The 12,659-nt window shown below is 43.0% G+C and overlaps 1 protein-coding gene across 1 annotated transcript in view; it reads left to right on the top strand.

The window, feature by feature from the left end:
* ADAMTS2 (ADAM metallopeptidase with thrombospondin type 1 motif 2) overlaps window positions 1–12,659 on the top strand; it is a 189,442-nt gene that overhangs the window by 150,644 nt on the left and 26,139 nt on the right. The window contains exons 6-10 of the mRNA XM_014948231.1: window positions 758–914; window positions 1,804–1,909; window positions 3,580–3,723; window positions 5,680–5,812; window positions 7,316–7,429. Of these exons, the coding sequence (XP_014803717.1) occupies window positions 758–914; window positions 1,804–1,909; window positions 3,580–3,723; window positions 5,680–5,812; window positions 7,316–7,429 (654 nt within the window). The remainder of the gene's footprint in view (window positions 1–757; window positions 915–1,803; window positions 1,910–3,579; window positions 3,724–5,679; window positions 5,813–7,315; window positions 7,430–12,659) is intronic.

Below are 12,659 nucleotides of genomic sequence, written 5' to 3' on the forward strand. Positions count from 1 at the left end.
TAATGTGAGGTTTATAGGGAGAACGGCATACGGCATGTACTACCTTCTGAAAGATCTTCAGATCTGGAATGGGATAAAGAAAATGAACTTTAGAAGACATTCATTGGGAAAGTCCGTTGCTGAAAGTACATGGCGGAAAAAAGTCCACTTAGTTTTTACACTTAAAACATCCAGTAGTGTTCAAATGTCTGACAAAACAGCCCTAACAGCTCGGTTTCATGGCAGAAGTGGCTGATGAACCAGGGCTGGGTGCTGGCCATCCGTTGTTGCCATTTGCTTCCCTTGGCCATGAGGCATTACCCTTCCCCACGCTGGGTTAGTTTCCACTGGCCAACAGCTGCTGCAGTTCCAACAGGGACACGGGCACCATTGGAATCTCTATATCCAGACTGGAAGTGATGCCACAAGCTGGTGCCAGGGTGGCGTAGAAATAATAACACACAGAGCACAACACAATATCAGTTTTGCCATTAAAATACCCATCTTTTTATTTAACCTCATTATAACTTTTTTCTTTCTTTTATTATATCTTAGACCCCATTAAAAGCAGAAATTGCATTTAATCTGTGAATTTTAGCTATTTTCGTACTTTCTTGATCTACTAAAATTTGTTTCTGAAGTGTAATTGTCCCTTTGTTAAGAACAGACTTGTAATAGACATGGAATGCTTGCTCAAGTGCCTGAACAATTTGGGGGAAAACATTGCGACGCTTTTAATAAATAACTCTTGGTATCTTTTTTACCTGTGCACGTGCAGTCTATGAGTCTGATAGAGATTGGGAACCCTTCGCAAAGCCTGGAAAATGTGTGTCGCTGGGCTTACTTGCAGCAGAAACCTGACACGGGGCACGCAGAGTACCACGACCACGCCATCTTCCTCACGAGGCAGGATTTTGGTCCATCTGGCATGCAAGGTAAGGTGTTTGTCAGGTTGTTTTGTAAAGGTCAAGACTTCTGAGCATTGGTTGTGTTTATCACTTGGTAAGAGTAGTTATGCAAAGTTTAATTGTTTACCTTTTGCTTAGTTGTGGTCAACCTTTTCTTTCCCCGGGAGCTCTGCATATGGCCATTTTCAGTTGTAACTGTTTCACTTATTATTTTATCCTTTCTTACTGGTGGGATAATTTATTGGATTATTTAATTGCTCTTACTGAAGCCAAGCAAATGAGATCCCTATATAAACAGTCCTGAAAAATGCCCAGAGATTAAAGACTAGATTGTGTGTTTAAGGAGTCTCCAAAGCTCTTGCCATGTTCCAGCAGGATTGCCAAGAAATATTGTTTCAGAGAGGTCTGGAACAGCAGGGCCAAGTGCTGTCCACTTTCTCCCTTTTTCAGGGCTCTGCCTCCTGTGAGATCAGGTTTGTTCTCTGGAGGGGATAAATCTATAGCTTTCCCATTTCTTTTGGGTTGGCCAGATCAGGGTTGTCAACACAGGACTGGGGCTTTGCTCACATGTTCCCCGAGGGCTGGACCTGCACCAAGCTCCTCGTGAGCCATCTCGCAGCAGCGTTTCCCCTCTTGCTTCATGCACTTGGAGAAGGCAGTTGCAGGATGGTCCTAGAGGTGACAACAGTTTCTTGGTGAGCTAGGAATACAGCTTTTAATTTGTTCAGCAAGCTGGTTCCATCTGTTTCGTAGATGATGGAGCACATCATTGAATATTGGGGGGCAGAGGTCTCTTGAGAGGACCTGTTCAACTGTATTTGTGTCACAACAGAAGACAGATGTTTGTCCTAGAAATTCTCACCACGTTGCCTTCCCATCCTTGTTCATTTTCTGGAACACGGGGTATTTCTCACAGGCTACGCTCCGGTCACTGGAATGTGTCATCCTGTTCGAAGCTGCACTCTCAACCATGAAGATGGTTTTTCATCTGCGTTTGTGGTGGCTCATGAAACTGGACATGTGTGAGTAGAACTGTAGACATCCTGTGTCCTACATCCTAATGCCTGTGGTACTGACAAATACCGATGTTATTGGAAAGATGTGATTTCTGTTAAGAAACAATATTCAGGGTTAGCCGTGGCTTTGGGTCTCAGCTCTCTCAGGGCTTTCTTTATGATCCTAAGTAAGCTTTATATTTTGGTACTTTGAAATGGAAAAAGGAACTGATACCAAAATACCTTCCAGGGCTGCTGTGAGAGTAGATTGAAAGATGTATTATAGTGTCCTGGTGGAACTGTAAAGTACTCATAATGGTGAAATATGAATTAATTGAGTCAGTGAACTACATGGTTCTTCAAAGCAATCCTTATTGAATAAGTGCATCGTCTGTATATGTTACTGCTGGTAAAGAATACAACAGTGTATCAAAACAAGGTGCCAAGCACTGAGGTTACAACTGTTCTATATATTTAATTTATCTCTATATTTTGTTTATAAAAAGCGCAATCATTTTACTTTAACGATGTGATTAGAACCAATGACTGACCGGGCAGCAGTTGTCAGAGCTGTGGTTTCTCCCAAAGCATTTCAGTTTCCCTGTTCTCGGAGAACACCCACTGATTCCCATTTTCTCTTCGGTAGAACAACAGTTCCCAGAAGACTTTTTCTGAACAGTTTCAATCTATTCTGTTTTCCCTAAGAAAGCCTGCAGGCCCTTTTCTCTTTGTTGTAGCAGAAATTATTAAATGAAAAAATTACCCAAGTTTATTGAATCTCACTGTAAACGTATCTTAATTAGACAGGGATGTATAATTGATACCCAGATGATATTTGATTCCAGAATTTTTGCATTATGATTAAAAAGAGTACACAGTGAGCCTTAGAAGAGATACCACTGAAGAATGTTTGTAATCCCTCAAATCATATTCAGCCCCCATCTGTTAATTTGGTTTAAGTTATGGACAGATAGCGCCTATGTTAGTGAAGCAGTGCTCATTAAAAAATTCGGTATAAGATCCTAACAAAAGGAAGGAGAAAATATAATCATAATAAGGCCAAAAATAAATTCTAAAATATATGTAACTTGGGGTAATTTTCTAGAAATCACCCAACACTTTCCAGGCTTTTTCACATTTAAGCAATGTGGGTTTGCTACTGCACAATGGCAGCAGCCAGCCTAAACCAGCTTGCAGTGTGGCTCCTTTTGGTTTTTTCCATGCAAAGGACTTGTCTACAATTGCAAACTACTTCAGATTAAGCAAAAATGTGTTTTTTTTAAAAGTTAGATAAAATCCAGATTGGAGTATCAATAAATTTCTGTTAATACTCTGGAGGGGGGGAGGACTAGATCCTTAATCCAGAAATGGATTCATTGAGCTGTAATTCACAAATGTGGATGTGCACAGAAGTCCAAAGAAGGCATTTTTAGCCTATTTTGAAAGTGGATTAAGCTGATCACATGAAAGTACTCTCAAGGGTCAATGGTTCTATGTTGCAGCTACTGTAGACTAGCTCTTTAGCATCAGTCTCACCCTGTCTTATTTCTCATGACCTTGCTCATGTGGACAAGGGTCATGGGACTTAAGAACCTTGTTGCAGTCAACCACTGGTGACATCTGGGCTGTGGGAAGCACTTGGGCTCTCGGAGTTCACCTGTGCTGTAACCATGCTGGCTCTCTCCTGTGTGGGGCAGTTTAGGCATGGAGCACGATGGCCAAGGGAACAGATGTGGGGACGAAGTTCGCCTGGGGAGCATCATGGCCCCCCTCGTGCAAGCCGCGTTTCATCGCTTCCACTGGTCTCGTTGCAGCCAGCAAGAGCTGAATCGATATCTCCAGTGAGTAGCTGTTAAGCAACTTCTCTCCTTTGATTAGGAAGCATGCAAGAATAATTCCGTATCTAGCATTTGTGCTTTCTCCTGTTGTTAGTTACTCAAATGGGGTTGAATAAAACAAACAAAGAATCCTCTCCATCCTTTTGGGAATGAGATGCTTCCCCGTCGATTGCAAATAATAATGCAAGTTCTCAATTAGTTTGATTTCAGTCTGTTTTGAATTGTTCTCAGTTCATTTAATTTGCATCTCTCTGTTTTCTGCACGTTGATAGCGTATATGGTGTCCTCTCAGGGGTTAGGAGAAGACACCATTACTAACCTCACTGCTAATTTTCCTCCCTCCCTGATGTAACCTCTAGCTGGAGGAGTGCCTGTCCCACCCAGAAGTGTGGTGTCTGTCTTACAGATACCAAATTTGGCTTCAAAGGCCATTCATTGCTTGTGATACCTGTCGATGATAAGCAGATGCTGCCTTAAGAGGAAATTCTTCCCTTTAAGTGCTCAGGGCTTTCCTTGACTTTAACAGATAACTAAAAAAGAACATGGTTCTAGAATTAATTCTTCAGTTGTTACTTTTCCCTCAGTACCCTGTGTGCAAAAGCTATTTAAACAGCTTCATCCATGTTCCTTGTCTTCCCTTTGAACCTGCCACTTCGGGTGCTAGACCCACACTGGAGTTCCCTGACAAATTTTGGATGTTTGTGACCATGTTTTTGCTCCTTATATTTAAAAAAAACACCAACTTCTCGTTGTTGTTATGTGCAAGTTGTATGGAAAAATATGGGTAAACTACTAGGATACTAGCAAAAACTGAAAATGAGAAGGAAAAAATGAAGCGAAATACATGAAGTAAACATGAGACAGTCTTTTTGTCAATATTTTTATTATCTTAGATATCTTAGGTATGGCAATAAGGAATGAAAATACTGTGAGGGAAGTATGATTGTTTCGATTAGTAAGATCCTTTAGAGCTTTAGCCATTAAATAAAAATCATCTGGCCTAGAGGGCTGCTTTACATTCTTTTAAATACAGCTATTTTTAAATATCTTATAAGAAAGCAGAACGATGGTTTGCTTTGAAGTAAATCTAACCTCAAAATTCTGCTTTCAGCTCTTGGTATCTTCAAGGCAACCTGAATGATTGCCAGAACAGACTCTTGTATGGTGTCCTCATGTCTGTTAAATAACTCGGAGACGTTTCAGAGGTGCTCTTGGTCATGTTGGTCTGGTGAATTAACCAACGCTTAGACCACGTTAACCATTCAATGATAGTAGCAATGGTCCTCTGTTCTCCACGTGACTTAGCCAAGCGTGATTCTGGTACGTCACAGGCTGTCCTCACGATTTAGGACAAGAGGAGAAACTCCCCTGTTCATCACACAGAGAGGAAACTTGGTACAAATTATGGATGGAGCTGAGAGCTATCAGGAGAACCAGAGAGGGAGCAAACCTGAGCGTTTAACGGAGGCAGAAAAGTACACATGCTTGTAAATGAGTTGCTGCTTCTCAGCAAGGACCCAGGAAAATTGCAAGCCTAGTGGTAATCTTGGATGGTTACCCTGGCTTCTGCTTCTAAAACTTGACTTGAAAGACAGTTGCAGGCAGCAAGAAATTCCACAAATGGAAAATTAATTAAACTTTCTTTTCTTCTTGGTCTCATGTGGATTCTTCCTTTGATTTCCTTTCACATAGGGAGCCTGGAGACTGATAGGAATTTACCTGCGAGCTAAATGGAAATTACAATGGAAGGGCTTCAGAAAAAGTATATATAGAATCCATTAAAGGTGGATGCAACATGATAAAGTTAACGTGAGAGTAATTGCAATATTAGCTGCTCTTCACGACCAGTGCCTGAGAAATTGTAGGCTCTGTTTTGTTTGGAACAAAAAGGCACTGGAACCACAAACACTGTGTAAGTCTCACAGCCCCATCTGTTACTGTAATTTTTGCCTGTTGCAGTTCCTATGATTGTCTGCGTGATGATCCCTTCGAACACGACTGGCCTTCCCTTCCCCAGCTGCCAGGAATTCACTACTCCATGAATGAGCAGTGCCGTTTTGATTTTGGTTTGGGCTACATGATGTGCACAGCTGTGAGTACTTAAGCTTGGCTTCTGCTATTTCTCATCTAGGAGTGTTGTAAGTGTCTCTGAAATGTCCTTAATAGGGACGGAGGGGAGGAAGGAAAGATGTCGTGCCACTTAGCTGTAAGCAAGGAATAATAACGGAATGTTGACAAATATGTTATTTTAAGTATCTCTGTCTTATTTTTTTAAACTGCAGTTACAGAAATAATTATTCTGTAGTTTCATAAATAGCTGTAGACTTCAAGCAAACAAACTTGCTGCATTATTGAGCCTCCCATTGCTGGCAGCTGCTTATTTTGCTACAAAACTCCCACCCAGATGTGAAGGAGATGGGTTTGGTGGCACATCTTGTAGTGCTAACGTGGGGCTGTGTGTTTTTATTATCCAATTCTATGGAAAGTGTGATGCATTTTGATGCCTAGCATGACAAAATAACCGTGACAGCGAGTAGAGCAACTCGTGAGGACTCTTGATGACATGGCTGGCACTCTTGTACCAGGAAAACAAGAGATAAAGACTAAATTTAAGGCAAGGCAAGATTTGTGCAGTTCTCTGTGGGTTGGCCTCAAAGCAGAATCTTCTGCAGCAGGGCTGTGCCTCCCACCTCCAGCTCCTCAAGTAGGACAAAATATAATAAGTGGAACAAAGTAGGACAAATAATAAATGGAAAGAGACCTTTTCAGCTGGTGTGGCAGCTGCTAGCCCATAACATTTCTGCTTTGATTCCCATCTGCAGGAATATGTGTGACGAGTGATGTCTCTAGATAATGGATGAGAACCTTTAAAGCATCAGCTGTCGTGTTGTGTCTTGACACAATTCCCACTGATGCTCCCTTGGAAGAATGTCCCAGCCAAAGAGGCTGTTTTCTTAGAGCTGCTCTCCGGAGCCTGGGAGATGGAGGCTTTCTGTTCTTCTTTGTTCAGAATAGCCAAAAGCCTGTCCAGACATCTTGTCTTAGTATGTTGTCCAGAGGGGTGGTTCTCATCCTCTCCTGTACAAGCTCTTGCCTTGTAGGTAAAATGCCCATTTGTTTATTGGATCAGGGTCCGGAGCTCCAATTTGCATCCTCCTGAGGAGGTGATTGCCACAGCTGAGCCACAGTCTGAGCAGTTTGTTTCCCTCTCCCAAGAGTACTCAAGGATTTTTTGTTTTGTTTTCCAAATGAAGCAGCGCCATTTGGAGAATCTGTAAGAAAAGGCAGGATCTAACATCTTAAGGATCTTAACATCTACAGGGACTGGTTTCCCCCTTGCCCAGTCTGCCTTCGGTCACTAGCATAAAGCTATTTTCACCCAACCCTATTCCATCAAATGCAGGTGGGATCTCACTTCAGAGGCACTGATGATTTTGCATGGAAGCTCAGATGTGCTCAATCCACAGACACCATGGTGTTCCTCAGAAATTAGTGATAACAGCTGGGAAAGGAACACCCCCCCACACTCCCCCACCGTGCTGCAGCTTCTATTGCAGTTTCCAGTGGGAGCTCTTTCTCTCTCCTTGTGTTTCAGTTCCGTACCTTTGATCCCTGCAAGCAGCTGTGGTGTAGCCACCCCGAGAACCCCTACTTCTGCAAAACAAAGAAAGGGCCTCCGCTGGACGGGACCATGTGTGCACCAGGAAAGGTGAGAGCGGGTGCTGCATGCATGTGCACTCTCACATGTGTTCACACGTGTCTGTGTGTGCAGTTGGGGGTGTTCCTCTTAAAATCAAGGGGAACAAGAGAAGAACAGATCTGGAGGACTTGAAATCCACTAAGATGTGGAGCAAACTCATAAATGCAAGTAAGGCTGTTGAGCAACTTGAGGGGAGGAGGCATGGGCCAGGGCTGGTGTGTCCTTCATGGCAGCTCTGTGACCATCAGACCCTGTACTCATGTGAGTTATGGAAATATCTGCAGATGGCCCTGTGCTTCTTGGCAAGTCTTTGTGATAGGGCCAAAAATAAGGCAATTTCCACTCGCCCATGACTTGTGTGAGGGTGGGGGTGGTTGTGTTTGTGTCGGTGATGTTGTAGTGATGCTGGCTGACCTCCCTGGCACTGGGGGTGCAGAGAGCAGGTCCTAGAGATGACAGCCAAGCCAAGGCTGCTGTGGCTGCCACAAGGGAAAGGATGGATGTGGGAGTCGAGTGCCAGCTCAAGGGAGCCAACATGACAGCAGAGAGGGATTGTGAGGAGAGAAGGGCAGATTTGCGGAGGTGGATTTGCTGGCTTGGTGAGATTCGAGGGAGGCACGAGGGACCACAGAGGGAAGGTGCGAGGTGGCAAGGACTCAGACAGCTCCGACCTCTCAGCCACCATGCTGGACCTGCTCCAGGTCTCAGTCATCCTTCTGTGGAGGTGGAGGTCACGCTGTGCTCATAGCGGATCTGAACTCCAAGTCCTTTGAAGTCTCCTGAAAAAGTCTGGCTTCCCTGGGCTTTGGATGCAGTGGCTGAGTGGGAGAGGAAGGTGTCGCTACTTGGAAAGAGGTTTTGTAAAACCCAATGGATGACATCATTTATGTGATAAATGAACCGTATTAGCAGCTGCTGTTATGGTTTTAAGTGTCTTTTTTATGAAAAACATAGTGTAATGCTAAATTAATTCCCTAGCAAGTCATGCTCTATATAAACTACTCCCTTCTGGTTTTCTCTTCTTTAGATTATTCCTGTTATAACAGCTTTATTTCTTGTTTAAAAATGTATCTATTTTTAAATTACAATCAAAACTCTTAGTTTCTTTGGATTCACTTTTCTATATCTTGATTTTTGTGTTAGAAATATTCATTAAACGCCTAGAAATATACAGTTATATTCCATCTTGTTGCATCATCCTCTTCCCCCAAGCCATTCATTCCTATTAGTATTTGAACAGAAATGAGAAGAAAAAAAAAAGAACTTGTAACCATACAGTTAAGGATCTGTCAGTGCTTCCATTATAAACAGTTTGTCAGGATATTATGCAACTCAGCTGTAAAAATTTTCTCTGGACTGGAACTTGGGATCCAAGGCTTCAGCAAACTGTGCAGACAGCCAGGTTTTGTAGTTCAGTGGAGATGCAAGAGAGTATGTGCACATTCTGAAGTTTCAGTAGATGATAGGACTATGACTGTTTTATTCCCAGAGGAGCTGTCCCAGTTTTTTTTGATAAATAAACTTATTGCAACCTTCCAGGAGAACCTGAGAAAATTATATAAAATGAAAACCATTTTGTTAGATAAGGCTCAGCACTCTGAGCTAACAGTTTTTTTAAAAGTAGCAGGAGTTATGAAGGTTATACAACTGATTTTGTATATCTGAGCTCAGCAGTTGACCCGTGTATTTATTAGTTGTCGGTGTTTTTAATACAGGCACATCAGATCAGTCCTTTTCCATCTGTTCCTTTCCTTTTCATCCCTGCCTTTGATTTGGCCTCTCCCTGTTCACTCTCTGTGATTTGGACAATACCAGAGACTCTCACCTGAAAGGATGGGGACTGTAAAAATATATGTATTGCCCAAAGCTGGGACTCAGTTGCAATGTGGCAGCTTCCCGTAAGATACATCTCCCATGATACCTCATCAGCTCATGAGGAAGAGGAAAGTAACTTCAAACTCGATCCACTATTTTCTTTGGAATAGCGCCAAAAAAGGAAAAGGACAGAAACATAAGCAATTAAAGATGTTGATTCAGAAAGATCCATTTGTTTCCCACTTCAGAGACTTGCAGTTTTCATGATTTCATACCACTAATTCCCAGGGCCTATTTTAAGCTCAAACCAATCACAACACTGCTGATGTGTCAAAGAAACATCCTGGCTTTGCAGCAGCTGAGGGGACCGAATGCCAGAAACGAAGGGGATGTTTGGGAGACTAACGCGGTGCGTGGCGCTGGGATGTTCTCACCTAAGCCTGGTGTTCATGTAACTGATAACGGGGCTCTTCACCTTCCCAAACTGAGCAGATGTGATTGAGGAGAATCCTGTCCAGCTGCCTCCTTCCTAACTGATGATCATGGGGCAAGGACACCTCTGGGAGACACGAGATTCGTAGCACATTTTCAGCAAGGACTCTGATAAGGGTTGTGTCTCTGCACGGCCAGGCTGTGCCTTGGACTATGCACTGACCCTCAGAAATGGAAGGAAGATTAGACTTTCAAATGCTTCTATATGTGTGTATGTATGCAGACATATAGCTGTATATTTAAGTAAATATATGTAAATATATGTAAGCTCTTCTGTGCATGTGGTTATTTGAAATAAGTTGCCAAAAGAGTGAGGCTCTGCCATTTTAGAAACTTTTTAATAAGTCTCCTTGTGCAAATGGAGACACTGAACAACCATTATGTTAATTGGCAGCAAACTAATCATTTGCTGGGTTTAGGGGTAGAAAAATAAAATATTCTTTTGGAGCTTCCCAGCCAGAGAAGCAAACTACTATTTTTATAGAATCCTAAAGGAAATAGAATATTTTATATTGCTCCCAGCCGGATTTTTTTTTAAACGAGATTTTATTTTCAACAGCAAGAGGGAAGATTCTGTCAGTTTTGTGAAGCTTCGATTGGAATTACTGCATCTGAATGGTCACATTAACTTGCATGAAATAACTCCAGCGTGTAAAGTTAAGCACATGGAGGGTCAGAGTCCTAACATGAAGTCAAAGACACTCCATAAATTGCTGTAGGAAACCATGCAGACGAGGCACAACTGTGCAAAGCTTAACTCTGCGTGGCATTCAGTGGGTTAAAAAAAAACATATGCTTTCAGCTGATAATCTGTTTACTTATATACAATTCTGTCAGCTCCACCGTTAGCCTCAGGCTTCTGAAGCCATGCAGCCTTCAGAAATAGTTCCTCAGTTTTTGTTGTTCCGTTTTTTTAAACTATTACTCTTCTGGGGAGACATTTATATTGGCTGAAGTAGCTAACTGCTCTCCGCAGGATAGAAATAAAACCCAAAGTCATTCATGCAAGGAGATTGCGTGCTGGAGTCCATCTGCTTGCTGCAGTGACTAACACAAAGGTCTGCACCACCTGAGCCTCCTTCCTTTCTTCTCTTGGAGAGAGGTAAGAGCCCGGTGCCTGCCCCTGCCGACCGAGCTGATGTTGCTCTTGGATTTGGCTCATGTGCCAGGGAGCCAGCACAAACCTCGCAGGTCTTCTCTTTGCTTGCACCATGCTAATGAGATGATCCCAGTCAAACTTGGAATTATTTTTTTAGCCCGTCAGGAAAGGAAGGGAACGATTCAATATTGAAATAAATAGATATTATTGAGAAGAAAAATGGACTGAGAAAAAAGGTTTCTGAAAACATTAATGTGTACTCAAAGCAATCCAGATAATTTCCCACTGAGAAAGCTGACCTCAGCTTCTCTCGGAGACAGGAGACAGATGGGTAAGTGTACGCTGTGTTAGTCACCACAGAAACAGTGAGAATACTTGATTCTCCCCTGAAGAAACTTTTACTGGCTCGGGGTAGACTTTAGTGTTAGAGCTTTCAGTTCATCCCTTGCAACTAATTATTCTCAAACAGATGGAGCCGAGTGGGCCAGGCTGGGTGTGATAGGAAATACAAATACAGAAGTAACTCTGTCCTGATACGGTCTCAGGAGAGCGGGGAGAGCCGAGGGCCACCGGCTGCGATGCAGAGTGGGGGGCTGCTGGCAGGTAACGGGGGTGTCAAGCAAGGAGAGAGGAGAGTTGCCAGTTGCTGGCTGATATAACATAGGTGGAGATACCCACGGAAGATCTGCAAGTCTCTTCTTGAAAAATTATCTTGCAGATGCGCTAAGCCCACAGGAACACGCTGCCTCTTTTCTTGGCGTCCGCAGCAGTTGTTTCAAAGAACTGCTGAAAACAGCAGTGGAATGTTTTACTGCAAGAGATTTAAGCTTCCTCTCCTGGAAATTGCACTTGTTTTGGACTGTCCCGTTTGCCAGAAAAATAGGCAAGACTGCAAGAAGTCATCTTGTCTTCCACTAAGAAAACAATTTGCATTTACCCACAGCTTTTTTCTCTCATTTAAAAAAAAAAAAAAAGCTTTAATATGCTTCACTCTTTAAATGTTTATGGAGGGAATAGTGGTTGAAATTGGCTCTTTTCCACCTCATTATGTAGTTAATGTAGTAGCAATAGGAAGGGTTGGCTGTAGCTGCCTTTATTAGGCTGGAGACTGTTCCATCTCTGATCTTACCTTCTCGCGCGTTTTCTTGCATGGGGCTGCACAGAGTAAGACTGGGTTGTGAATCATTTTGTTTTATGTAGGCTCCTTTCTTTTAATCCACAAACAAAAAGGCAGAGCTGGGGATGACTCATTTTACACAAATGCTTGTCTCCTAATAGCTCTGCCCCAGCTTCCCGACAATCGGCATATGACCAGTTTCTCCAGTTAAAGTCAGTGCTGCTCTTTCCTTTACAGAGCAAAGTCAATAACACTTCTCTGTGTTTGCCTTCCAGTTCAGGGACCAGTCACAGTGTCAAATAGGTGGTTTATTTGTGGCTGTTGCAAACCCACATCCTGGCTAAGGCAGGGAAAGGAGATTGGAAAACACAACATCATGTGTCTCTCCCTCTCCTCCGTGGAGTCCAAGTGCTGGATCATCCCATAATGAACATACGCTACGTGGCTCCTGAAACAGATTCGGTGATTGCTGTGGAACTCTCACCTGAGGGATGCAGAACCCTGATACAAGGATGTTTAAGCAAGAACAGATCAGGAGCTGTCACATCTCGTCTGCTTCCCAGCCCAGCTGAAATCTGTATTGACAAGCTGATGCATTGCCAGCTTCCCCTGCATCTCCAAACGGTCCCGTTGCCACACAGGGCCTGACGACTCCAACTGTTCCCTCAAACCAACCTCTCTAAAGCCCTAAGTAAACAACCCCTGAGCTTCGAAAC

The sequence above is a fragment of the Calidris pugnax genome, unplaced genomic scaffold (genome assembly GCF_001431845.1).
Source record: "Calidris pugnax isolate Ruff unplaced genomic scaffold, ASM143184v1 scaffold27, whole genome shotgun sequence".
Taxonomy (NCBI): Eukaryota; Metazoa; Chordata; class Aves; order Charadriiformes; family Scolopacidae; genus Calidris; species Calidris pugnax.